Here is a 26794-nt window from a genome sequence, read left to right on the forward strand (position 1 = left end):
TCTGAGGCGCAAAGGCCAACATCTTTTTTATTTTCAACTTTATTTCCAACTTCAAACTTCATTATAAAACTTGTCAAACATGTCAAAAACAACTAAAAACAAATCATAGCTGATATCCAGAAACTGCAGCACTATGTTGGTAAAGGCTCTTTTCACATTACCAGAGAAAGAACTAGACCTCCTCCTTCCTCCCCCGAAGCTTCGCTGGTGACTCGAGGACACGATGGGACGCTCTTTCCGACGCAGGAGAAAAGCGTAAGAAAAGCTGCTTGCTTCCATCAGCGCGGAAGACACGAAGACCACGGGGTGCGGGCGAGGGTGCCAGAGGCCGCCAACGTCACCATCACGTTCACGGAGCAAAGTCACACGCGGCGCCCACGGCAACGCAGGACAACGCCGCGGACCTGTGTCTCGTCTACAAGATGCATCGACGCCCCAGACGCTCCGTTCGATCCCCCACAGTTAAGATCCCGAGAACAATTTAAATACAATGTTTTAGTGAATCTGCTACTGGTCCGTTGCAGGACAATTAATTAGGAGACTACATCGGCTAGAACTTCACAGCTACGGCTGCCCCGCGCACCTCCATTAAACAAAAATAAAACTAAAACGGACCAATGACTAAACAAAATAGACTCTTCCCTTCAGTTATCTGTAGATCAACAGGCTTCTAAAGAGGAGCGCCGCCTCCCGTTACGGGGAGGAGCGTTGGTGAAGACAACGGATGTACGAGCTACAGTATAAACGGCGTGGCCTCACCCGTAGCAAAATCACGGTTTTATCTTAAAAAAGTCAAAAACGTACAAAAATATTAGCCTGAAATGGCAAGTTTTCAAAAACCAATCTGTGTAAAAATGTTTAAATAGTGCTGTGACTCCAAAAATATATATTCTATTTTTTTTTTCTATCTGCAACAGTTTATAAAGGCAAAACGGACACCTGCGCGTGAGGTAGCAAAGCCAAATCCGCCAGCTTTGGGTTAAGGAAGACACCCCCCTGGGTCTTACCAGCATCTTTTAGACAACGTTAAGTGAATTCTAATGGTTTCACAATTTTTAATCGACAGGTATTACTTTATAAAATTTAATTTAAAATACTGCAAACGTTTTCGTTAAAAAGATCCTTAGTCCTAACGCTTATTTCACATTCAAAATACTGTACAGAGAGATCTGCAGTCCCCATATATTACATAAAATCTGTGTACTTACACTTTCCGGCGCAGTTCCAGAAGCGGAGGGTAAGCGAACTGCTGAGGGTCTCCCTTCATCTGCCCCTGCGAACGGCCCCGTCCCCGCTCACGGCAGCGGACACGGGACCCGAGTCCTCTTTCGAATCCCGTCGCCCACGAATGATCTGCTTCAAAAGCAAGCGGACGCGAGTTCTCTTCACGAGACGTGGACGAGGCTCCACGGGGCGGCTGGTGTCACTTAGGAAACACGAGGACAGAACGAAACAGTCACAGCTGGAAAGTCCTGGAGACCCACAGACGTCACCGGGATTGTCTCAGTGCATCTTCAAGGACGGCCCGTCTCCCGGCACAAAGCAAATCCCAACGATCCCCCTTGTCCTCCGTCCGGCGTCAGGACCGAGTGGCCGCAGGCGTGGCTGCGTTAAAAGACCACCGGGCCCCCCGGTCCGGACTCAGAAAGAAAAGACCCCGTCGGTGCGACAGATGAAGATTCGCTCCGGAGCCTTCTCTCGGTCTCCCGGGGAAGCCACGGGGCAGGCGCGTGGGCGGCTAGTACACGCGGGGCAGGATACGGTAGGGCACCCGCCGGCAGTACTGCTCCCACGCCAGGCCGTACCGCCTGCGGCAGTGGCGCTCGTCGCGGGCCTCCCGGTGCACCAGCAGCACGGTGAAGTAGGCGACGTAGAAGTACGGCAGAGCGTGACCGAAACCTGGGTCACGGCACAAGCGTCAGTGACGTTTCCGATCCCTACGCGACACTCCCCCAGCCCCCCCCCCCGGCCCAGGTGAACCGCGAGATTCCCCAGGCCCCCCCTCCCCCGACTCTGCCCGCCGCGCTCACCACAGGGGAGGGACCACGCCAGGGCCATGAGGAGGTCACCCAAGTAATTGGGGTGGCGAACAAAGCCCCACCATCCAGAAACCAGAAGGTCTTTTCCCGTCGAAGTGTGAATGGTTTTCAAATCTAGGTGAAAGTAAAAAGACATTTATAATCACCTCTAGACAGACGGACGTAAAATCTTTATGTAACGTAAACATCATAAATATAAACCCGTACTTACGTGCAAGCTTTGGGTCAGCGGGATTTTTCCGGAATGCGTTTTTCTGAGAATTTGCACCTCGGAAGATCACATATCCACAAACTGTAATGTTTTTAAAATCTCACGTTAACAATTTAGACACAATCTAATACTTAAAAGCATCAGTGATTCCACTTAGGAATTCTGTGCTTTGAGGAAACTTCCAAAGTAGAGAATACTCTGCTCTCTTCAGAACAATTAAAGGGGCGCCCGGGGGGCTCAGTCGATTAAGTGTCTGACTCCTGATCTTGGCTCAGGTCGCGATGTCACGGTTTGCGGGATCGAGCCCCGTGTCAGGCTCTGCGCGGACACTGTGGAGCCTGCTTGGGATCCTCTCTCTCTGCCCCTCCCCTGCTCCCATGCTCTCTCTCAAAACAAATAAACATTTTTTAAAAACTCAAACCCGTCACCTCAGGACATCAAGAGAGGAGTATCCTGAAATGTCACTACTGTACCGCTTTCCTCATCCACCGGGGGACGCAAAACCAACCGATACGGTGCCACCCACAGACGAACGCTACTCCGGCCCCGGTGAGAAGCACAGCAGTACTGGGGCTCACTGCCGCTGTCACACCCACGAGCCAGAACACGGACGCCGCCTGGACCCGAAGCAGGACGAGAACCTGCACGTACACGCACACACGGGATCCCCCTGCAGGCCGACTGCTCTCGTCCAGATTTCAGAGCGTCAGATTGAGAGGCCCTGACCAACAACCGCTGGCCATGAGCCCTCGAGTCTGTCTGTCAGTCCCCCACAGCGTGGGAAGGGACGACTCCCCGTCTGTCGCTGACCTGTAAACTACGCGGACCGCCTCGAGTGATACGCAGGCGTGGTCAGCAGGAGCCGAACCCATGTTGAAACCGAACCTTAATTTTAACCCTCGCCTTAAATCCCCTCTTCTCCCCGGGACGCCAATCAGAGCAGCAAAAGTCCCTATATTTGGAGTTCGCGCTAATTTTCCTGCCCCGCCCCCGCTGGAGGCATTTACCAAACACGTCACAGAAGAGCCGCTGCTGTGACACTCAGCCACGACCACCCGCGATGCTCCTCGGCTCCGGCCAGGCTGCCCTCCCCCGCTTCCGCATGTCCCCCCCCCCCCCCCCCCCCCCCCCGCCCCCGATCCCACTTTAATCCCACTTTACCCGCTACAGTTTACACTTCAGATCGAGCACCCTCCCCCACCGAGGCCACTCGGACCGCTACTCCCCCGAGACCAGTCCCGACCGCCTTCGACATGGCCGCAGTGGGCGGCGGGCCCGCCACTTGTGCTCGTACGCCTCGCCCCGCGCCTGAGGGCAGGCCGGGCTGGCACAGCAGGGCCAGACTTCCTACTTTTCAAGACGCCCACCAGAAGGAGCAGCCGCTGCAAAGAAAAACCACCCCAGGAACGAAGCGCCCGTTCTCCCTGCAAGGCAGGCGTCTTTTCAAATGACTCATCAAACCGCTTACTGCACACCCGAGCTAATCACGTCCCTCTCCGAGGGCGCGTTGTGAATAGGCCCGAACGAGAGCCCAAGAGACTCCGTGCGCGACATTTAATCCACAGAGACGGAGGTCGGCACTCACGTTTCAGGGCGATGATGAGAGAGGCCATCGGCCAAGACACTTCATTTGGGTGGCCGACCAGATAAAAGGCTTGGAAGCTGTAGATGAAGGGAACCCACGCTAGGTCTCCGAACGCCAGCATGAACCCAAACCCGTCGTGGGTGATGTCCATGGTTGTCAACAGTGCTTCCTGTTAGGAAAGAGAGGGAAAGGCAAATTTTAAGAACGTTTGGGGAGGGGGGCGGGGGCCGCCTGGGTGGCTCAGTCGGTTGACTCTTGATGTCGGCTCAGGTCATGATCCCAGGGTCGTGGGATCAAGCCCTGCATCAGGCTCTGTGCTGACAGCGAGGAGCCTGCTTGGGATTCCCCCCCTCCCTCTCCCCCCCCCCCCCCCCCCGGCCCCTCCACTACTCGCACACTTTCTCAACAACAACAAAACACTTGGGGAATGAAAATTCTGTGTTCCAAGTGTTCAAACAAAGCACCGGTTCACAAACGGACGCAGGGTTCTGGGAGGGCACAGCAGCTGCAAGTTATAAGAGAGGGGAGGGGCGCCAGGGGCTCAGGTGGTGAAGCATCTGACTTTCCGCTCAGGTCACGGTCTCACGGTTTGTGGGTTCGAGCCCCGTGTCAGGCTCTGCACTGACAGCTTGCTCAGAGCCTGGAGCCCGCTTCGGATTCTGTCTCCCCCTCTCTCTGCCCCTCCCCTGCTGGCACTCTCTCTCTAAAACAAACATAAAAAAAAAAAAAGGCGGGGGGAAGAGGGGTTCTGGTTCCTGGGCCCGTGTCCCTCACCAGGTCACTTTGCCGCCTTCATCTCCACTCGCGGTACCCTCTCATCCCACGATCTGGAAATGACACGTGTCCAAAACGCCTCTCACGCTTCCCACCTTCACCCGGGCCGTTCTCCGACCTCGGCCTCCGGCTCCCCAGTCACCCCCCAGCGGCCTCCCCTGGACCCCTCAGACGAGGCGCTTGTCGGATGCCGCACCTGCTCACAGTGGGGGTGCCAAGTCCTCACTCTGACAGGGACCCCAGGTCTCCAGCTCGTCACCGTCACCCCAGCACGCGGCGCACGGCTGGCGCGCTACACAGTCAGCATTTTCGGCGTTTGCCGGAGGAATGACGACACCGCCGGCTGCCCCGTATCAACCCCGCGTGCACCCGTCTCCCTTCTGATCACAACACGGGATGCCCCTGCTTCCCCCTCCGCTGACGATGCAGGAACAGGGTTTGACCCGCACGCGCAAGCCGCCAGATCACCGCCGGGCCCAGACACCTGCAGGCCGGACTCCAGATCGGAGACGCCACCGAGGTCAAACTCAGAAGGCCCGGCCCGAGGGAATGTCCAACCACCTCCAACCTCGGGCCACGCGGCTGACGCAGAAAAGCAGGGAGCAAGCTCCACTGAGGGGTCCGAGGCCCGATGAAAGGAAAAGGTGGGAACTCCAAAGACCCCTTTCTTCCAGAAAGCAGGCAAATGAACCATGGAACGGAAAACCGAAGTCACAACCTCCGGGCCCTCAGGCCACACTCAAGAGCACCGATCCCCGTGCACGATCCCCGTGCACACAGGCTCTCAGGACCTGCCCTCCGATCTCCCGGGAGCCAGCAGCCTGGTGCACAGGACAGGAGAAGGGACGAGCTGTCGGGCAGCCACTGCCCGGTCAGGCGCTCCCAGGACAGCCTTGCAGGCAGAGGGAAGTCACTTCTATCTAATTACCGTCCTCCGTTCCCTCAGGTCAACCAACTAACAAGAAGGGGAGTCAGCCTCACTGCCCGGCCACAGCCAGATGCCCGCGAAAATCATCAAGTCAAGCCCCTTTGTCCGCAGAGCTGGGGCACTGATGACACACAGGGAAAACCACCCCCAACTCTGGTGCTCGACCCCCAGGACCTGCGACAAACCGCCTTCACAGAAATCAACGGAAGTCACCGTTCAGCGAAATCTCTGGAACACGTGAATTTCTAGCGAGGGCCACGGTGACTCCCACCGCGTGACAGCAAGCCAGAAGAATTGCTCATCGCTGAAACGCCACCAGAAAGGAGTGTAAAGAGACATCTCTGTGACACTCAAGCAACAGTGAAGCATCACCGGGCTCCTGAGACGGAAGGTGCCGGCCCCCTGGGAGCCGCCGACTGCGCCACAGAGGAGGACGCCCACCCGCAGGTCCTCTGGGGTGGACCTGGAACCTTCTGAGGCCCCAGCGGCGGGTGCCCCACGGGCCTGCAGTTCTCAGAGCGCAGAGCCAGGAGCTTGACAAAATCCGTACCCCGGCTACTCGTAGCTGAGGTTTATTTACCTCGAAAGGCCCTGAGTGACCGAACAAGAGGCAGATTACGGAAATAGCAACATGACGCTTTCCGAGTCACCCTGAGCGACCCCGTGACCCGGTGCAGCAGCCAAGCCTCCGACTCGAGAGGTCAACACGCTGTCGTGAAGACTGACTCGGACGTGGTGATGTAGGGAGGCCAGTTTTGTTTTTACTTTTTTAAGTTTACTTAGAAGGCGGGGCAGAGAAAGAGCGGGAGAGAGAATCTCAAGCAGGCTCCACGCTGTCTGCACATATCCTGACGTGGGGCTTGAACTCACCAACTGTGAGATCATGACCTGAGCCGAAATCAAGAGGTGGATGCTTAACCGACTGAGCCACCAGGCGACCCTGATTTTGTTTTTAAAACCGGAAGAAAACTCAACTTGAAACCTGGAGGCACAGGTTACAAAGGTAACAGGAAATTGATAAAGTGACTGTAAAACAGGCCTGAGGAATACATGATTTTTAAAGGGAATATATTAAAACAAAGATTAGGAAAATATAAGCCAGTCTTCAAGAACTAGAAAACACTGATCAGACTTTTTGTTTTTAACGTTTTACATTTGAAAGAGAGAAAGAGACAGAGCATGAGCAGGGGAGGAGCAGAGAGATGGAAACAGAATCGGAAGCAGGCTCCAGGCTCTGAGCTGTCAGCACAGAGCGCGACGCAGGGCTCGAACTCACGAACCACGAGATCATGACCTGAGCGAAGCCGGACGCTCAACCGGCTGAGCCACCCAGGTGCCCCAAAAACACCAATGACGTCTCCATGTGCCAGTAAGGGCACGTGTTAGGAGCTCAGCTTTACTTACACCCATTTCCCTGGTCATCACGACTCCTCATTTAAGATGCGTCCAACGGGAGCTATTCTGTACATTCCGAAGCACCACCACCAAAACACCTTCGCTATTTAAGAACCGGCTGCCGCCTGACGATCCAAAGAGCAGGACCCTAACTCCGTGCTGATCTATCTGTCCACGTTCATTTGACACGGTAATTAGGAAATTAGGATTTATTTATAGGAACCGGACACACGCACAGATCTTAAATACTTCGCGTCAAGGAGCAGATGACGCACACGCTCCCCACGCCGCGTGGACGGGTGCCCCGCCTCCTCCCAGCAGCCCTCCTCACCCCGTGTCGGAGGCCGCTCGCCCACACTCAACGCCGCCAGACCCGAGGGCCTCTGCCCCTAAGACGAATTACCTCGTTCCAGAGCGCGTCCACCACATACAAGAGCTGGAAACTGTTAACCAGAGTCATCGCTAAGGACGGGGCAGCTCGGTTCTGCAGCCTCATCTCAGCCAGAAGCATCGCCAGGTTCACCACCACCTACAAGAAAAGGGGCAGGTGCGACCTCAGGGCGCCGCCCAGACCCGTAGCAACAACGGCGACCTGCAGGGGTGACGCCAACACCACGAACCCGGGAGCGGCACTCCGGGAAGGACCCCCGGTCGCCTCCCCGGTACTCCGGTCAGAGCTGCGTCACTCACTCCAGTCACGAGGACGCGACGGCCCCTGACAAAGCACGTGACCGGCGCTCTGCAAATGTCACGGTCACGAGAGGCAGGGAAAGACTCAGGAGACAAAGCTGAACAGCAACCACATGCTCGAAGGGCTGTCGAGAGAGGGGCCCAGGACAGAAAAGGGCCAACAGTGGAGGAAGTGGGGGCGGGGGGGGGGGGGGGGAAGGGCAGAAAGAAGGCCTGGGGTTCAGCTACTATCACGGTGACAGTGGGAATCTGCCGCGCGGATACGGACACAGGGAGAGAGTGAGGTGCCAGAGGGAATCCTGACTGTGTTTGCAACCCTCCCACAGGTCTATGATTGGGTCAGAATTCATTTTCTTTTCTTTTTAAAAACAGGGAAAATATATTTTTTCTCACGTGAATTCACCTACATGATCACGTTCCTACCTAAATATACCGATATAAGCAAAATGAAACAAACTCTCCATCTTTAATCACCTGGAACAGGGCACCTTAACCCTGTGCACTCTACTCATGGGAACAACAATACTTGAAATACAGACTCATGGAAAGCTGTAATCATTCCTAAAAAATACCACCCCCCACTTTAAGTCGTCTAAAAATCTTTTCTGAACACAAGACTAATTTGTACTCCTGAACTGAACTTAAAAACAAAGAAGACATACCCATCCAATCAATCCAGGGCGCAATTCACAAAAGTATTTGAGGTCAAAAGTACCGATCCGAGGATTCAATTCACGGCCGATGAAGAAATCATAAATGGCATTTCCTGGAAAGGGAAAAGTTCTTATCCAAAAGTACGGCAACTGTGAGGCTTTAAAATAAGCCTTGCTGTCTACCATCCAGGGTCCCAATTCAGCCTCTCAGGGAGCCCGGCAGGCGCCGGCGTGGGCAGGCGGGCACAGAGGCGAGGACCGAGGAGGCCAGAGGGTGCCCACCCTGGCTGGAAGCAGCTAGGCCCCTAGGGCCAGGTGCCCTGATTTTAAGGGAACTGGAGCTTTTTTTAAAACGAAGACTCACCATTTTTTAAAAGAAGCAACCTGAGTTTTTAAAATATTTCAATACTTGAAGGTCAGAATCAACCAACGTATAACGTCTGTTATTTTGGGTCGTTTTAAGGATGTTTATGAGACCAAAAAAGAAAATTGTCGTAAACTGTGATGCTAAGTTACTAAAATGTCAGTTACTATAATAAAAAAGTTACTAAAATAAACTGTCATCAAGGGACTGAAAAAGGAACAGAGATGAATAGGAAAGTCGGAAAACAATAGCGAATAGATGCTTTCCCTTTAAGCGTATCTTCCTTCCCCTTTTTTTTCCATCCTGTTATCTCTTCCTCCTCATCATGGCTGTGACCTGGGGGGGGCGGGGGGAGGGGGGCGGGGGGGGGGGGGTGCTTACCGGAGCTGGAGGGGGCCAGGGCACCGGGAGGTGCCCCCGCCGCCCGCACCGCCAGGTAGACACTCAGGCCCAGGGAGAAGGCGGCAGCGGCCAGCGCGAACTGAAGGAAGTGGCCGTACACGTAGTACAGGTCCGCGCCCCAGAAGACGGCTGCTCCTATGACCGCGGACGTCAGGAGGAGAGCACAGAACCCTTTAAAGAGAAAGAGAAAACGTGCACGTGAAACCCGGGCTTCGCAAGATCCACACCCTGAGAAAACACCGCAACGTTATTGCTTCCGAGCTTACTCGCACGAATCGGGCTCAGAACACACGAGCGGGTAAGCAGGCAACGCCCCGGTCTTCGATACAGACGCTGGATCCCTCATACGGGTCAAGCATTTTAATTTGCTTTTGAAGTTTGTTTATTTTGAGACAGAGCGCGAATGGGGAAGGGCCAGAGAGAGGGGGAGAAAGGGTCCCAAGCAGGCGCTGCGCCCACCTCGGAGCCCGATGTGGGGCTCGAACCCACAAAACCGTGAGATCATGACCTGAGTCAAGACAAGAGTCGGACACTTAACCAACTGAACCACCCAGGTGCCCCGGGTTTTCCAATATTTTAATAGTTCATATGCTATTCGTTTTCACTGGGAATCATCAATATGTGCTTTTCATGAAAACAAAGCTAAAAGTGCACAGAAATTCACTATTAAACAGCAGAGAAGAATCTCAAAATTCACATAATCCTAACCTTCGGGCCCAAATCAGTAACAGAGCTGTGCCGCCCCCCACACACAATCCGTGGGGCGATCTAGGCAGTTACACCAGTGTGTGTACTTTTACCTGAAACGCCTTACCCGCCATGGTTCCAGAAGATCCTAGCTACATCCCACCTCCCAGGGAACAGATCCCAGGACCCTGGCCTCAGAGAGCCCAGTGCGCACAGGCCATCGGGTCACAGGCAACTCCCGACTCCACGGCGCCCGTGAGGCCCGGGAGGCCCGCGCCAGCTGGCCCCGCTCGGGGTCGCGTGTGCCCGGCCTGCCTCTTCCGCGAGCCAAAGCAGGAGTCACGCGTCCGGAGGGAGCGCCCCGAGAGCCACCACGCTCGGATCGACAAGCAAACAGAAGAGACATGGCCGCGGCTCCCGCACGAACTCTAACGCGGCGGCTCCCGTGCAGCACTGCGCGGTCTCTGGGCCACCGTCTAAACCCGCCTGCGCCGCATGCCAGGTTTTGGCCCTAGGGCAACTCCGAACGGTTGTAACTTTCCCTTCAGCTTTTTAAACCATTCGTTTACTCTCGTAAAATGTATGAATGTTAAAGGAAAACGGCAGCAGACAGAACAGCTTCCTGCGCTGTGGCCCACGTGCATTAAAATGAACCCTTCACGATGTCCTGGGCGCTTCCTGTGTGAGGGGTAAAATCTCACGAACAGAGATCGAGGACGACGGAGGCAGAGGAACCAGACGGGGAATCTGGAGTCTGAAAGAGAAGGACCGGGCAGCTGGTCCAGCGGGCTGCCATCCAGCTCGCGCCCTGTCGGAGGGGCCACAGTCCCTCACAGGGGACTGAAAACAGAAAACAGGACCTTTTACAAAAGAAGGCAATCAGCGCCCAGGAAGAACCCACAAAGATCAAGAGACCAGAGGGCAAGAACCTTGCCACCGTCCCGACTCAGCCTCACTGGCGTTGCAGGCAGCCTGGTTCTAACAGCAGCAAATCTGGTAAAAGTTTGTAAACGCCCGACAGCGGCAAGTGAGTGTTAAGCACCCACCACGGGTCAGGCACTGAGCTAGGCTCGATGTTTTCCACACGGCACGAAAGGCATCTACGGGATCTTCAGCTGTCCTTTCAGAATCCAGCAGAAGGACTTCACAAAGCAGGCGCTAAATAAGCCACAGGATAAAGTACCCACGGTTAGAAAGGTAAAAAGTGACAGGACTGGGGCGCCTGGTGGGGTTGAGCATCTGACCTCGGCCCAGGTCATGATCTCATGGTTCGTGGGTTCGAGCCCCGCACCGTGATCTGTACTGATGGCTCAGAGCCTGGAGCCTGCTTCCGATTCTGTGTCTCCCTCTCTCTGCCCCTCCCCCACTCATGCTCTGTCTCTCTCTAAAAAATAAACATAAAAAAGAAAAAAGAAGTGATAGGAATAGGATTGAAAAGGCCAAGAATGAGAATGTACAATGTAATTCCCAAGGAAAGGAGGACAGTCTACGCGGTCCTGTTAAAGTGGAAAACCCTTTAGGGAGAGCTCTCCTAAGAATAGGGCAGCCGTACCCGACGGAGGTACAGACCTGCCCGGTGCTCACAGCTGACAAGCCTCCCGCAGGCCAGCCCTCTGCCCGGCACCAGGGGTCCCCAGGGACCCACAACCAAGGACCCCGGCCCGGGACTGTCGGGGAGGCCCATAAACAGGATGATGGGGACAGAAAGAGAGCACTGGGTCACACGGGGGAACGTGGAGTCACCAGAGCACACCCGAGACCGGTGGAACACCGAACGCTATCTACCCTGCAATTAAGATAAGATTAAAAACTAAAACTAAAAAAATACATAAAAAGGAGAGAAAGGGACCCGAGGGCTCCTCTGAGCAGAGACGTGACAGGAATGATGCAGCTGCCACAGGACACTTTGGGGACAGTTTTCCAGAAAAAGCACCGTGGACCCAGCCAAGTGACGCCAGAGGCCAGGAGTCGGGAGGTGAGGGGTGGGGGTGGGGGAGGAGTGGCCGAGAAGCCGGAAGGGGCGTCCCCAGACCGTGGCGGTGACCCAGGGCGATAAAATATAAACACGGCAACCAGTGACTGTACTAGGAAAATGAAACCGCGTGCCAGGGAGAAGCGACGGGCGCCGTCCCCGCACCCGCACACCCCCCGCCCGGCTGGACCCGGCTCCCACGGGTGGCGGAGCGCGACGCTCGCAGGCTTCCTGCGCTCACTGGTTGGCGTGAAAACAACAACTCACCGTTGAGTCTGTACTTGAGCCTTCTTCCATCAGCAAGGGGCATTCCTTCCACCACCTCAAAAAGAAGAGAAAGGGATTTTCTTCACCTAAGACTTTAAACAGCCTCGCGTCACACGTCGTCGATTCCCACAGGCGGGAGGAGAACGAGGACCCCCGGAGGGAAGGCGGCGGCCAGCGGCAGGCGTCTCACGGGCACCGCTCGCCGGCGGAGCCGTTCCGCCAGGATGTCTCCGGCACGCGCCCCAGTGGTAGCGGCGACAGCGGGAACGGCCACCCGCCCCCGCGTGCGCCACCACCGGCTCCGCGTACTTAAAACCCTCTACGATCTCGTCCACCGCTCGCTCCCCACCACTGAGAAAGCAGAGCAGGGGCCTGCGGCCTCCGGTCGGCGAGGCCCCCGTGCGCCCGCGCCCGCGCCCCACCCAGCCGCAGACGCCGCCTCGTGTACTTCTCGCTCCTCTACCTACACAGGTGCGCCCGCTCGGTCCCTCCGCCGTTCCACGTGATCCTTTATCTCCAAGAGACGGGAGCACTTCGCGCGCGAGGAGCACTCCGTCTCTGTCGGCAATCGCGCACGGCACACCCGCACCAAAGGTGCTCGACAGACACGCGCCTCCCACGAGAGGAGTCAGAATAAAACCCCCACTTGCCCGACAGCGGCCACAGCTTGCTCCCCAAAATAACTACTCAGAAATGTCGCAATTCATCTTAAACACGAAACACCAGGGGCACGTGGGTGGCCGGGGTTAAGCGTCCGACTCTCGATTTCGGCTCAGGTCACGATCTCACGGTCCGTGAGTTCGAGCCCCGCGTCGGGCTCCGTGCTGACAGCTCGGAGCCTGGAGCCTGCTTCCGATTCTGGGTCTCCCTCTCTCTCTGCCCCTCCCCTGCTCACGCTCGCTCTCCCTCTCTCTCAAAAATAAACAAACATTAAAAAATTTTCTTAAAGAAAAGTAAAGATACAGACTGAGGTCCCTGGAACTCGGGAGCTTATCGGTTGAGGAGGGAGGAGGTCCCGGGACAACGAGCCCCACCAGCAGAAACTCACCTTCCCGACTGGCAGCAGGTAGAACAGAGCCTGCATCAAAAACCAGAGGACGTAGACCCCAAACACTCTGGTTTCCCACAAATCCTGCCAGGCCGGCAACGGAGGCGGGAAGTTCAGAAGACTGGGCTCCTTCTGTTCACACATCAACAGCAACAGGCAGAGGCAGGCGGGCAGTCCCAGCATGATGAGAAGCACGCCTGCAGACAAGGCTTCAATTTCAGGCCAGTTTATCTCGCTCTGTCAAGACCCCTCTGGACTTCTGAAGTCACAACTGGAGCCTGGCTCCCCGCTGAAAGCGATTTCTAACGGGCCATCACAGACTCCTGGCTGCACCCGCCGCGCCCGGTGGCCGAGTGCCGTGGCCGCTGAGGACATCGGCCGCTAGCCAGCACCGGACAGCTGACCTCCGCCCCAGAAACCAGGCTCCAAAACGTGTCAACTCCATCCACTAGGGAGCAGACAAGCTGAGATGCCGGCAAGCTGAAGATCAGAACATCTGAAACCATCAGCCTCCTCTTTTCTAAAAAAGTAAAGCACTCTCTACACCTAAGTTTCTAACAGAACAGATTCCCACGTAGCAGGTGCACAGATTCTAGGCACCTCGGGACGCCGTCTCTCACAGACCCGCTAGCCCGCAGGGTTTGCTTACAAAACACGAAGGAACTAAGCCGCGCAGGACTTGGAACCGGCCGAAAGTATTTTCCTTTACTAGCTCATAGATCGTCACTACTTTCAATCACCGCCCACTTACTAACAGCAAGCCCGGGCCCCCACCCGGCTTGTGGCCTGGCCGCCTCACATACCTCCTGAGAAAGGCCTTTCCTTTGGCGCCACTGCCGCGATGGCTCGTGCCCCCCCCACCCCCCCCACACCAAGCAGGGGGCGCTGCCTACCAGGGACTCCCCCAAACTCCAGGTCCTTGGTCTGCGTGGCCGGAGCTTCCGAGGTTCTCGGCGATGCAGACCTTGTTGTTGTAACAATGTTTTCCTCCTTTGAATCCGTTTCTTTTATCTCTTCTCTTCTAGGACGCAGGCTGTACTGTGCAGATACGTAACTACGTTCCTCTGACACATGGAATTTTTCCTAGTTGAAAAATAAAAAACGCTAAATGTTTATAGTCGATAATTATCAGGGCGCCTTGGGTGGCTCCGTGGGTTAAGCAGCGGGACTCCGGCTCAGGTCATGATCTCACCGTTCATGAGTTCAAGCCCTGTGCCGGGCTCTGTGCTGACAGCTCAGAGTCTGGAGTCTGCTTCCCATTCTGTGTCTCCCTCTCTCTCTGCCCCTCCCCCGCTCATTCATTTTTTTTTTTCTCTCTCTGAAAAATAAACTTAAAAAATTAAAAAAAAATAAAAAATAAACTTATGGTCAGTAATGATCATTAATGCCATCACATTAACTAAACTCAGGATCTTAATATAGCCATCTACTAACAAGAATACATTTGTTAAATCATGTTGAGCCTTAATTTAAGGACAGAATTTTAGAAAAGATGGTAAGAAAACACTGGTTTTCAATGTGATTTTTTTTTTAACTTACTTATTTTCAGAGAGAGAGAGAGAGAAAGAGAGCAAGTGAGAGAGACAGCAGGGTTGGGGCACAGAGAGGGAGACAGAGAATCCCAAGCAGGCTCCGCACTGTCAGCACAGAGCCCGACGCGGGGCTCGAACTCATGAACCGTGAGATCGTGACCTGAGCTAAAACCGAGAGTCGGACGCTCAACCGACAGAGCCCCCCCAGGCGCCCCTCCAATGTGATTCTTGAGGGAAAGTCACTTTAACAAAGAGAAAAAGCGGGGGGAGGAACGGGACACCTCGCACCTCAGCGTGTCTGTGAGGCATGCCACCCCTCTCGGTGCGCTCAGTCTCCCCGTTGTATCTGCTGATGCTATTTCCAAATGGCTTCTAAAATGAAGAAGACGGAATATCGTGAACTTAAGAAAGAATCAGACCTCGTTAAACAGAACATGATGTCCGAATGTTGTTATGAAATCAAGCAATAAAACAAAGATTTTCACAGCTTCAACTCTGAAGGATTTCAGCATACTTTTGTTAAAAAGGAAGAAGATTAAAATCGATTAGAATTTCCCAATCTTTAAGTGAATGGATTTGACAATATAAATTTCTACACAAGATCTTTCATTTTTTAAACACAATCAGACTGAATGTTATAATGCCATTGTTCAATGGCAAACACTAACAATATTTGCTAGGAGTTAGATAAGGTAAAACTCAGTTAGTTCATTCACTGGTTAGGAAAAAGGGGGAAAGACATTCACTGGCCCAAAACAGCCACCAAGGGGAAATTAACAAGCAGCAGGCACTGGGGAAGCCCTGCCCATGACCCACAAACTGCCTCCTTGCTGGGTTCCGGCTGCGTGGTTTCTACTGAGCCCCACGTTCTCTGCCTGTGGGTCTCCGGACGCGAACCTGCACCCTCACCAGGCAGCGGAGTGAATTTATTGCACTGAACAGGGGAAGTGCATCAGCTTGCAAAAGACCTTCCGGGCAACACGTGGCTGAAATCTGTCACTGAGCTCCCGTCCACATCCCTGATACGTTATCACGCTAATAAACCAACAGGAGAAAAGCAAGTTAAAAATGCAAGTATGTCCTCGGGAGGCCCACTGGCGAAGGACGGCAGTGATGCGGTGTCAGATTCTAGCTCCAATCAAAGCCAGACTGAGCGGTGAGAAAGCTCAACGTGTACCTCAGTTTACCAAAGTGCCAACAAGCCGCTCGGCAAATACCTCGCTCTCCGCGGCACGGAGCGACAGCCGTGACCCCGTACTGCGGGAACTCTGCTGGGTGCAAGCTGACGGGACGCTCACGCAGTGAGGCAAGTTACTGCGAAAGGTCACGATGAGGCACCCACGGCAACAAGGTGCAGTGACTGTCACAGCCACACGCAGCACAGCGATGGTCTTTCCCGGGCAACACACCGTCCTCACTCCCGCGGCGGCTCCGCGGTGGCCCCGGGCTCCGCCGGGGAGCACAGCCAGCCTGCAGCCCTCGGGTCACCAGGACTGGAAGGAGGTCACACTGCAAGAATGTAACGGGCACTAAATGCTACAAATGAAAATGTGACAGAAAGCGGCACGCGTCACCCGCTTGGTAAGGAGAGCCGCTGTCGGACGGAACGTTCGAGCTCACAGGCAATTCTCAGGATGCGAGGTAGAGCGGTGGGCAGATACTCTTTGGCAATCGCGTTGGCCAAAAAAGAGGCCAATTATGGTAATTCTCAGAATGAGAAAATGGGCATCACACGCTAGACAGTGGTATAAACCTTGCGCAAGCGATCTGGCAGCGTGTATTAAAGGCCTCAAACCCGCACTACCGCCGACCTGGCGGTTCCGCTTTTAAAAATTTATCTGAAGGAAACATCAGATGTTGTATAAGCATATCTGCTCACCACGGTCAAAATTTAGAGAAAAGGCTAAAAGCCTACCCACGAGGCATTTTAACAATGACGTCACATCTGTAGAATCTGTGGTCTAGCCAAACAATACCATACGACAAAAATGACGTACAAAAATGTAACCTAGGTTATTCCCAATATATTTTAAAATTTACAAATCTAGCTTCTAAACAGTGTGTATTTCATCCAGTTGCTTAGGGTTATTAAAAGTCTGTGTGCATTTTACCCAGTAAAGAGGTAATATTAAGTGAATAGAATAAAAGATCATCTTTATTCAATTATTTTTCTTAAAAATCACTACTAGGGGCGCCTGAGTGGCTCAGTCAGTTAAGCGTCCAGTTCTGGATTTCGGCTCAGGTCACCATCTCACGGCTCATGGGATCAAGCCCCACCGATAGTGCAGAGCCTGCTTGGGATTCTTTCTCTCTCTCTCTCTCTCTCTCTCAAAATTGATAAATAAACTTACAAAAAGAAAATCATTTCTATTTAGCCTGCCATCCGAGACAGCCACCGCACAGGGGCCTACAGGCTTGCACCACAACCTTTCCAAGCTTCAACTCGGAAAGCAACTCCTTTGAAGTTACCGTCTTGGGAGAGAAGTGGTCGAGGGTCAAGGGCAATGACACTGAGAGACCAAGAATACGTTTTTAGAACCCAGTGACGTCCCACTGTCATTTTATACGTGAACATCTATAAACCGTAAAACTTTTTCAGTTCAAGCTACAGTCCTCCTCCATTTCCAACGTGAACACCGCTCTTTTTTAAAACCACAATATTAAAAAACACAGTATTTTTTAGAACCACAGCACTCTCGTAACTGAACCTTCTTTTTCACCGGTAATCAGAGCCTCGTGCTTCCTACTCTTCCCGACCCCCGCGTGAGGGTGTGGCCTTCCCGAGCCGTCGCGTTGGACGGGAGGTCCCCTCGCTGCAGGCAGTCTGGCGGCACAGCACGGAGGGAAGCCCGTTGGGGACCCGACCCCGGACGAGGGCCGAGGCCCCGCGCGAGCCGTGTGCACCCACCAGCACGAGCGGGGTCAACTTCACTTCCAACACTTCCTTCCTCATCTCCTTAATGTCGGCCTGGTGCGACGCAGAGGCGGATCGGCGGGAGCTTCGGGGAGGTCGGCCCGGGGATCGGGAGCGGGACCTGGACCTACTCCCTCGGCGTCTGGAGGGAGAGCTGGAGGCTGAGCCGCTCTTCCTTTGCCTGAAGGAAGTCAAGGGCTAGAGAGGGACAAGAAGGCACAGTTTCACCACGAGGCAGACCCGGTACCGTCGGCTCTGAAACCACCCGGGCCTCAGGCCATCTGAGTGCCCGCTGGGCCCGGCCAGTGACACGCGGGACGCACGCGGCTGCTCCACGCCTGACCCTTCCCGGAAGGCAGAGCCACGCGGAGTGACCGCGCCTAAACCAGCGAGCCGTGTGCTTTCCAACCGCACCAACTAGAAGGGCTCCCGCCAGCCCGCTGGGTTAACGGGTGATGGGGCCGGGACGGACGGCAAGAAACTCGGTCCTACGGTTTCACTCTGGGCGACACGCACAGGCAGGTCTGGAAAATGGGCGCGAGGTGCATTACGCTCAGCGACGCCGCACCCCGCCCTTTCCTCTCCCACCTGAGTCCGTGTGGCCCAGGACCGAAGCGTGGCTTGACACTTTTTAAATGATTGCAGACAAGAGCAGAAGGAAAATGCAACTTTGGGACACCTGAGAACCCCTGAAATTCAAATGTCAGTGTGCACAAATGAACTTTTGTTGGAACACAGCCACGTGCACCCACTCCCGGCCTGCCCTGCCGGGGGCCACTCTCACGCTGCGGAAAGATGGCCCAGGAAGCCTAGAACAGTTACTATCTGCCCCTGTCTTCAAGAACTTTGCCCCCCCCCAGGCCACAGGCCACCGGTTCAAGAACCGTTTCTTACTGATCTGTGACAAAAAATGAAATCGAGAACAGATGTGTAGGAATTTTTATAGCATTTTGACAAAGTAATTTTAGGCTTGTTGACTCTAACAATAAAAAGTTGGGGCTTTTACTTTGTATGTCTTTTTCTCCATCCGAAAATAGAGCCATCTTTCTGGTACTTTACATATGATTTCCACACCTGGGATCAGATCATTTTGAGCCCAGGCGCTCACAGACACGCCGAGAAGCCCCGGGCCAGACTTAAGTCTAATCAGCGTCACTCTCCTGATTAAATCCTTGGTGGTCAGGGCGAAGCCCAGACCCCTCCGGTTCTGCTCCCGTTTAACCCACTCCTCGCCCACCACGTTCTTGGCCCTCTGGGTAACCACCCCCGTGGCCCCCCCCCACCCCTACCCCCAAGCCGTTGGCATGCCACCCTCCATCCCGAGCTCCCTGTGTGGCCTCGGCACCCGGCCAGGTGTCCCCTGCAAGCCTGAGACTGGGACCACCCCCCACCCCCATGCACAACAGCACCGCCCGCCAAACGTCCCCCCACCCCCAGGAGAGGACCCATGGAAGGTCTTCTCCAAGAGGCTGGGAGCCTCCCGGGGACAGGCCGCCGTGCGCAGCCGTGCGTCCCCAGAGCGGACCCGGCGTCCGACCCAAAGCCGAAGCGCGGCCCTGCTGGGGGCCAGGTCGGACCGCCCTGAGCTCAGCCACATCACAGCCCTTCCCGCACCGCGTGACCGCCTCTGGGGGAGCCGAGGGGCACACACCTTGATGTCACTCTCCTTCAGCTCGAGTTCCGTCCCGTCCTTGTACTTCACGGTGTAGAGCTGGGAGCCGCTGTCATGGCTCAGAATTTCAACTTCGTAGTAAAGCGAGCTCCCGGGCCAGCGACCCCGTACCACCTCCCCGTCGGCGAACTTCCGACTCGGCATCTTCAAACACCAGTCTGAAAAGTCGGAAAGGAAACACCGGCGTCACCGCGGACACGCTTATGTGGCTCTTTCTTTCGCAGGCTGAACACTCAGACACGACCTCCCCAAACGCTTAACTGGTCAAGATCTTAGGACCAGGAAGGGCTCTGGAGGGGAGGAGTCCGACCCTGAAGTGTGCAGGTGTTAACCGGTTTTCCCAAGGACGGAAACGCGGGCAGAGCTGGGACCCCCAGAGGCTGTTCTTTCCGCTGCGCGTGTATCAGCTGGAGTCACTTTACCCAGGATGACCGCGCCACCGAGCCACTGTGGTGCCCGCCAGGGACCCACAGCAGCAGGATGCAGCAGGACACGAAGGCACCACGCGGCCTGCGCTTTGCACAACACTTTTGCGCCCAAGTGACCGGATCACTTGTTATACAACAAGGCACGGCCACAAAGGATGACTTTTCGGATTTATAAATTCCCATATAGGGCGTGTGGCTCAGTGGGTAGAGCATGCGCCTCTTAACCTCGGATTGTAACTTCAAGCCCCACATTGGGCATGGAGCTTACTTTAAATAAACAGAGAAATTCGCATGGTGTTACAAAGGCTTTAAAGTGTATTTAATTTCTAACACATTATCTACATGAAAAACAATAAACCCTAAGAAACCAACCCTCTGGGAAAATCACGGATGTACAATTAACATTCCTACAACCCACCAACAAGGAGAGAACTATTTCCAAATCCGTGACGAATAGCAAATTTGGGGTTCTTTCATTCAGCCTTCGTCTTACAGCTAAAGTCCCAAATGCATCCCGAGCATCTGTGTCACCCCACGGCCAGCCGGGCGGACCCCCACCACTGTCCTGACTCCCCACCCCACCCGCCCCCGCCCAGGAAGCCCGGTTCCTCGTTGGAAACCACACACAGTCCGGGAGCTGTCGGCCCCCCTCCCTCAGAGCTCACCCGGCTGCAGGGTGCCTCCAGCTCTCAGGACCGGCAGGTTCCCCCGGTCACCCCGGTACCCCCCACCCCCAGCCTTGTGTCACCGGCCAAACCAGCTGGGCCTGGTCTGAGCAGAGTCACCTTCCTCCCGCCCAACTCGACAACCCCGCCCGGCCGTCTGGGCCCAAGAACACACACCCCTGGCCCAGCTCCTCCAGGGGCGCTGTCCGACCGTGGGGTTCAGGAAGGAGAGGGTTACGTTACCCCGCCCGCCCCCGGGGAGAATCTTTCATAAGTGCTGAATTTCTTCACTGTTAATCGCCTGAGAAGGTACTTTACAGGCCTCGGTTGTTTAGAAAGACAGCGGCCAGGCAGGCAGATGAAAGAACCCAGCAGCATACACTGGTGATTAGGGGGCGTCAGGGCTACGTGTGAGCTGGGACAGCGCCCGCTGCCCAGCACCGGCCGAGATGGCATCACCTGGCACTGGATGGGGCGGGGAGAGGGGCTAGGGGGTGAGGTCACAGGGGTCACACCTGGCTGAGGACTCACGGGGAGTGGGGGGGGGGGGGCACTAGAGAAGCAGGGGGCAGGGCACATCTCGGGGCACGGAGGAGGGGCACAGAAAGGAAGGTGACAACAGCCAAGTCGGCCTGTTTCAACACTTAGGTCAAGAAAGAGGAAGGAAGCGTGCCGTGCCGTCTCCTCTGTTCTCTCGCGCCCCTCCCCCCCCGGGAGCCCCCTCACCAGACCCCGGCCTTGGCTCTGATTCCCTGATGTGGGCCACCGGGGCTGAGAGCCGGCACTTGCCACACAAAGATGCCATTCGTGTCTCCGACAACGCTTCACGGACCTGAAACACACAGTCCCCCCGACTTTTAACAGAGGGTTTGTAACAGGCCCGTGAGCAGACACAGCACCTTTCTGAACACTTATTTACCGGGACCTTCTGTTACCTGGTTAAATACTCCGGGTTAAACTAATTAAGCTATGCAGTGGATAGGTTAGGTCCCTAAGGTTAATTTAAAAAAAAAAAAAAAAAAGACAACTAAGATTTGGGACTTCCAGCAACATTGGGTCTGGTGGCTGAGACAAAAGGCTGGCCAGCACCCCCTCGGGACACCACCACCTTGTCAGCAAGTGCTCCCAAAGATGAAACCAGCAAGGTCTGTGCACCTGCGCTGCACACACATCCTCCCACCCCTGGGACCCCGCAGGCCCGTCCCAGTAGCACCTCCTGGAGGAGAGCGGCCAGGACGGGACACACGGGCCTCTCTGCCATCACACACGGAAAGGCCTCCCTCCAGTGTGAAAAGAAAAAAGCTGTTGACCGAACACAAAGTCCCCAAGCCACGTGCTTGCTAACTTCACTGCCAAGGCGGCCCCAAAATGCTACCGTTCTCGCACACGACAGCGGGCTGACCGCAGAGCAGGTGCTTGCAAGGGTCTCCCGCCCTCCTCCGCACCCTGCCACGTCCCACCCGACCCGGCAGCTGACCGCCTCCCTCGCACAGCTGGGCCCAAGGCAAACACCTGACCGCTCCCAGAGTGACAGAAATGTCCAGAGGGAAGGCCCGGCCGCTGCTGCTCACCCTTCTCCCTCCTCCGGAGACAGCGCTCGGCAACTAAGCGGGGCGGCGCGGCCGGGTCTACACACCGGGCCCTGCTCACAGCTGTTGCCCGTGTAACCACCCTCGCTCCGGTGCGGGCGGCAGGTGCGCGCGCCCCGTGCAGGCCTCCCCGGCCAGCTCCCGTCCCCACCCCCCCAACCGCCGGGCCTTGTCAGGGGGCTCTTTCTGAGGCCTTGAAACGGTGAGAACACAGCATCCAGCTGTACTGAGCAGGGGCGCGCAGCCCGCATCACCTTCCTCTCAGAGCCGGGGCCGGGGGCAGCCAAGCCGGAGGGCATCCCGGTACCTGCTGTTCCCCGTCCCGCCCGCCAGGCTCCCCCATCGCCCCCGGCGCATCTCCCGTCGCCCCCGTGTCCCCCGTCCCCGTCCCGCCAGGCTCCCCCATCCCCGTCGGCGCACCTCCCGTCCCCCGTCCCCCACCCCGTCCCCCGTCCCCCACCCCGTGTCCCCGTCCTGTCCGCCAGGCTCCCCCATCCCCGTCGGCGCATCTCCCGTCGCCCCCGTCCTTGTGTCCCCCGTGTTCCGCGTCCCGCCCGCCAGCGCACCTCCCGTCTCCCACCCCGTGTCCCCGTCCCGCCCGCCAGCCTCCCGCGTCCCCGCCGCCGCACGCAGGGACCCGAGGCCCCACCGCCGCCCTCCCGGCCGACACCGCCGCCGCGCGCCCAAAATGGAGGGACGCGTCCTCGATTCGGATCCACCGCGGCTGCACTTCCGCCGCGGCCCGGCCGACCGCCCGCAGCGGAAGCCGAGGCCGCGCCCCCGCCCCGAGTTGCCGAGAGGCGGGCGCGAAGCGCTCACCTGTGCCGGGCTCCTGCGGGAGACGAACGGCTCCGGGACAGTCGCCGAGCGGCACCGGCGGCGGCTCCCGCGCGCACGACACCGCCCCGCCGCGCCCGCTCCCCCCGCGCCCGAGCGCGCGCCGCGCCCCACCCCGGCCCCGCCCCCCAGCCGGGTCGCCGGGGGCTCCCATTGGCCCCTCGGCCTTTTGAATCGTCGCCGGCGCCGCCGATTGGTCGTGCGTGTGGCGCGTCCGCCCCGCCCGGCGGGGCCCGCGGGGAGGCGGGGAGGCGGGGCGGCGGGGAGCGGGGCCCGCCCAGCGCGCGCTTATCGCCGCTGCCCAGGCGCCGCGCCCCCGCCCCGCCTCCCCGCGCCCCGGGGTCTCGAGTCCCCGCCGCCGCCGCGGGCTTCGGGGCGCAGGGCGGCCTGGAGGCCGAGATAATAAACAGCCGCTAGGACAACAGTACGTTCGCGTGCGGACGACGCGGATCAACCGTCCGCGGCCGCAGGTGCTTCGGGCCGAGACGCCGGCAGAGCGCTCCCAACCGCTTGGGGCTGCGGCCGCCCCGAGGGCGCCCGACTTCTTTGTCCTGGCGGCGGCGGGCCGGGCCTGGGCCGCGGGCGGGGGGCGCAGGGACCGGGGGGAAGGGCAGGGGTGGCTCGGAGTCGGGGGCGGGGGCGCAGGGACCGGGACACGCAAGGACTAGAGCGTGCGGGGACTGGGGCGGGGACGGGGGGGCACGGGGTCCCGGGCTCCTGTCCCGCGACGGCCGCGGGGGCGGAAGCGGGGGCTGGAGGTGCCAGGGACCAAAAACTCTTAGACGCTGAGCCTCCGCCCGCATCCCACGAGTCTGGTGTTAATTGGGCCACATCGCCAATCATTACGTTAACTCCGGATACGGTGTGGATCCTAAACCCTTTTTTCCTCCAAGTTATCATCATTGGTTAGTTGGTTTCCTTCCTTTGAGGTCGAGAATTTAAAGAAGTCCATTGAAGTTCCCCATTTTGCAGTGTGGTCTTAAAGTATTTCTTAACCCGACTACTAGGTTAACCTGCCAGGTAAGTTTTAGTGAATTTCAGTTGTGAAAGCACTATCCGTTCAATTATAGGAAACAGGCATTTTCATGTATAGCACAGATTCAGTCTCAAGAGTTTTCTTACCTCGAAGTTATAACAAAACATCCAGGTTTACTACTTAAAAATAAATAAATAAATAAATCTAGTAAGCTGGGCTTTCTCAGACATTCACCACCAGTGTGAAAGTTTTCATTAGAGCCTTTCCTGAAAACAAGCCCTGACCTCAAGTCGTCCACTGTCCTGGGATTTGCCCTGTGGAGGTCTCTGAGCTACAGAAATGCACACTGACTGCACTTCAAAGTCAGAAAACCTAATTTGGGGGCAGAGCCCTAGGCCTGGGTCGCCTTAACCTTTAAGGTAGGTAATATTTGCAGCAAGTGACACAGAAATGAAAACACTATCTCAGGTATAAGGGCCCCTAAGATAGCTTCTGTTCTTCATAGCCAAGCGGTGCTGTGCTGTTCTCTTGTGCTACGTCCTACCCAGAACCAGGGTTTCACTGGGTTTCCCTTGAGGTACACATTTCCTGGATCATTACCGTTCATGAGATAAAGGATTCTCTTACACACACACACACACACACACACACACTTCACTTTAAACGTCAGGTTCCTAAAGCTTCATAACAAAATGAAGCTAAAAGATCATAAGCCACCAGATTCAGCTTATAAGTTATAAATCACCAAAAACATTTTTGGAAACAACTGATTTTGACCTCAGAGAAACTAGGCAACAGTTACTGTTTGTTTCTCGTTAGTAGACTGGAGTATGTCGTGAAAAATCAGGCTTAGTACCTCGGCCGCTTTCTCGGTGAAGAAACGGTTAGTGTTCTCTTGTTTTGCTTTCACAGAGACGACGGACAGTGTGTGTACTTGGGAGTGGAGAATTTCCAGGGTTTGCTCTCCGAGAGATGCTTGTCAGCCACAATCGGCCAGATGTGGCTTCGTGGAACAGGCAACGAAGACCTGACTTACAGAGCCACGTCTTGGTGCTGCCGTCGTGAATGTAGACGCGAGGGGCACAGTCCCCCTCCCCCGTTTGCAAGGAAGGTGAGGAGTGGAGGGGCCGGGAACCCCACACCGGAAATACAGGATCCTCCCTGCGGATCCCTCACCGCCCTTCTTGGGTCCTGCTTCCCAGAGGATCTGGGCTGTTAGGACTAACGATTCTCGTAGGAAGTAGGTCTAGGCTCCGTACCACGTGGCGTGAGCACGTCCAGTTGGACCCATCTGGTGCTGTTTTCGGGAACACGCTGCCACACCCTGGTTGCTGCAGAAACCTTTTCATCAGGTGGAAATCCCCCGGGGCCACCTGATGGCACATTTCTACGGATGTCTGATCTGAATCGTTTCTGTTCACGCCGAAGCGGAGTTCATGGTGACCGTGAGGGAACAGCTATGTCCGTCTCGATACTGTCTTCATTTTTATCTGAAACACATTCGTGTATATCTGTAGCACTTCCCTGGTTTTGCTCAACGTCTCACTAGCACGAGGGGAAGCTTTGAATGAATTGATCCAAATACGATGCTCTCCTCAGCCTTAACGGAATCTCTTAATCCATGTAGTATGAATGTGTGATTTTTTTTTTCTGCCCAGATACTCATGCTACATGCTCCCGAGAGCTGCTGGGTCAGTACTCGAGCCGACTCTGCGACCTCCAGGTAACCCGTGTTGGCATCACACGCCATCCGTCCGAGAGGATCACACGGATGTTTAGTCATTTATGTCGGTGTGTGTTCTGAGTAAAATGCAACATACTACTGCGCTCCAAACAGGTTTTAGGTTGTACAATCATTTAGGATGTTCTTGCTTCAAATAAAGTGAAGAAACTTAAAATAATTATGCAAATTTTATTTTAAACATTCATCTCGAGGGGCACCCGGGGGGGCTCAGTCGGTCGAGCGTCCGACTTCGGCTCAGGTCATGATCTCACGGTCCGTGAGTTCGAGCCCCGCGTCGGGCTCTGTGCCGACAGCTCGGAGCCCGGAACCTGCTTCGGATTCTGTGTCTCCCTCTCTCTCTGCCCCTCCCCCACTCGTGCTCTGTCTCTCAATAATAAACGTTAAAAAAATTTTAAACATTCATCTCGAATATCGCCCTCAAGCATGTTTTACTCAGATCTAATTGCACTGGATCCTGTACTCATAAGGATTACGGTGATCTTGCCCTGGTTACCTGAGTCTTTGTTCCAAGACAGGCCTTGGGAAGGACAGACAGTCCTCCTGAGTCCAGAATCAGGGCATCAGAATGAAGAGTCCCGGAGGGAAGAATCAAAGGGTAGAGGCAAGGCCAAGTTCCTGGGCTCAGGGAGAGCAGTCTCGGGTGTTCTTTGGCCCCGAAATGTAGACAGAAAGCCCACGTACGAGCCGCTTTCTGAGCGGCCGGAGAAGCCTCCAGCTCATGGAACGGTGGGGTCAGGTGGAGTGAAAGCTCCGTGTGTCTTGACGTTATCAGCCTCGAAGCTCAGAAGTCCCCAGAAGGGACAGAACGTCCTCTAGTCTGGCTTCTAGAGGCACACGTACAACGGACTTCGAGTCATCCGTTTGTGTGATGGGAGAGACGCCCGTGACGGGGTGAGGGTGGTGACAGGTGTACGTGGGACGTATCCTGGGAACACGACAGAGGAAGGTTTAAGTTGGACCGTCCGGAATGATCTCACTTGTAAAGCACGAAAGTACAAGGTGCGAACTTCCCACGGCGTCAACCCACAGAGCAGCATCGTGACGGCACCCCCCAAAATATCCCATCTACAGACACGTAGCATTCCCTTTTTAAAAACGCTCAGTGCTTTTTCCTTTTTAACTTCTGACCTTCTCCGTGATCATTCCCCGGAGACCGCTGCCGTTGATCCGTAGGTTAAGCCAAGACTTAACCCCCGTGGTGACCGGAAGGAAGGACGCCCAGGGCGTCTGTCTCTGGGGCTCCTTCTGGGGCCAGGATAGGCTACCCGGGAACCCTGGTGCTCAGCTTTTAAAGAAATGCCCTAGGCCTTGACCCCAGTCTTCCTTCCCATGAGCCTATGGGGCAGTATATTCGCTTCTGGGCAGTCCTAGCGAGCTGACCACGGTTTCAACGGGATGCAGCTCCCTTTTCAACATTCCCAA

The 26794-nt window shown here is 55.8% G+C and overlaps 1 protein-coding gene and 1 long non-coding RNA gene across 5 annotated transcripts; one reads left to right on the forward strand and one right to left on the reverse strand.

Annotated features, from left to right (window-relative positions):
- LBR (lamin B receptor) lies at nucleotides 1–22720 on the reverse strand. Its single transcript, XM_042925997.1, has 14 exons — nucleotides 22635–22720; nucleotides 19113–19291; nucleotides 17456–17659; nucleotides 14836–14919; nucleotides 13909–14098; nucleotides 13016–13212; nucleotides 11968–12022; nucleotides 9021–9212; nucleotides 8285–8388; nucleotides 7336–7461; nucleotides 3836–4004; nucleotides 2251–2331; nucleotides 2031–2153; nucleotides 1–1899 (listed from the first exon to the last, which is right to left on the reverse strand). Exons 2-14 carry the CDS (start codon nucleotides 19275–19277, stop codon nucleotides 1739–1741), a joined length of 1851 nt encoding a protein of 616 aa, XP_042781931.1. The 5' UTR covers nucleotides 19278–19291; nucleotides 22635–22720; the 3' UTR covers nucleotides 1–1738.
- Nucleotides 21799–25275, forward strand: LOC122212234. Of its 4 annotated transcripts, none has more exons than XR_006199065.1 (3): nucleotides 21799–22118; nucleotides 23582–23672; nucleotides 24541–25275. It is a non-coding gene; the product is annotated as an uncharacterized LOC122212234 (long non-coding RNA). The 4 variants fall into 4 exon arrangements; XR_006199064.1 differs by lacking the exon at nucleotides 21799–22118 and adding an exon at nucleotides 22967–23076; XR_006199066.1 differs by lacking the exon at nucleotides 21799–22118 and adding an exon at nucleotides 23080–23122.
- Nucleotides 25276–26794: the final 1519 nt, after the last annotated feature.

This window comes from Panthera leo, chromosome F3 (genome assembly GCF_018350215.1).
Source record: "Panthera leo isolate Ple1 chromosome F3, P.leo_Ple1_pat1.1, whole genome shotgun sequence".
NCBI classification, from domain to species: domain Eukaryota; kingdom Metazoa; phylum Chordata; class Mammalia; order Carnivora; family Felidae; genus Panthera; species Panthera leo.

Coding starts and splice junctions, on each gene's coding strand:
- LBR (XM_042925997.1), bottom strand. CDS start 19,277: ATGCCGAGTCGGAAGTTCGCCGACGGGGAGGTGGTACGGGGTCGCTGG. Junction 17,660..19,112: donor TGAAGGAGAGTGACATCAAG/GTGTGTGCCCCT, acceptor GTCCCTCTCTAG/CCCTTGACTTCCTTCAGGCA. Junction 7,462..8,284: donor GCCCTGGATTGATTGGATGG/GTATGTCTTCTT, acceptor CTTTTCTTGTAG/GTGGTGGTGAACCTGGCGAT.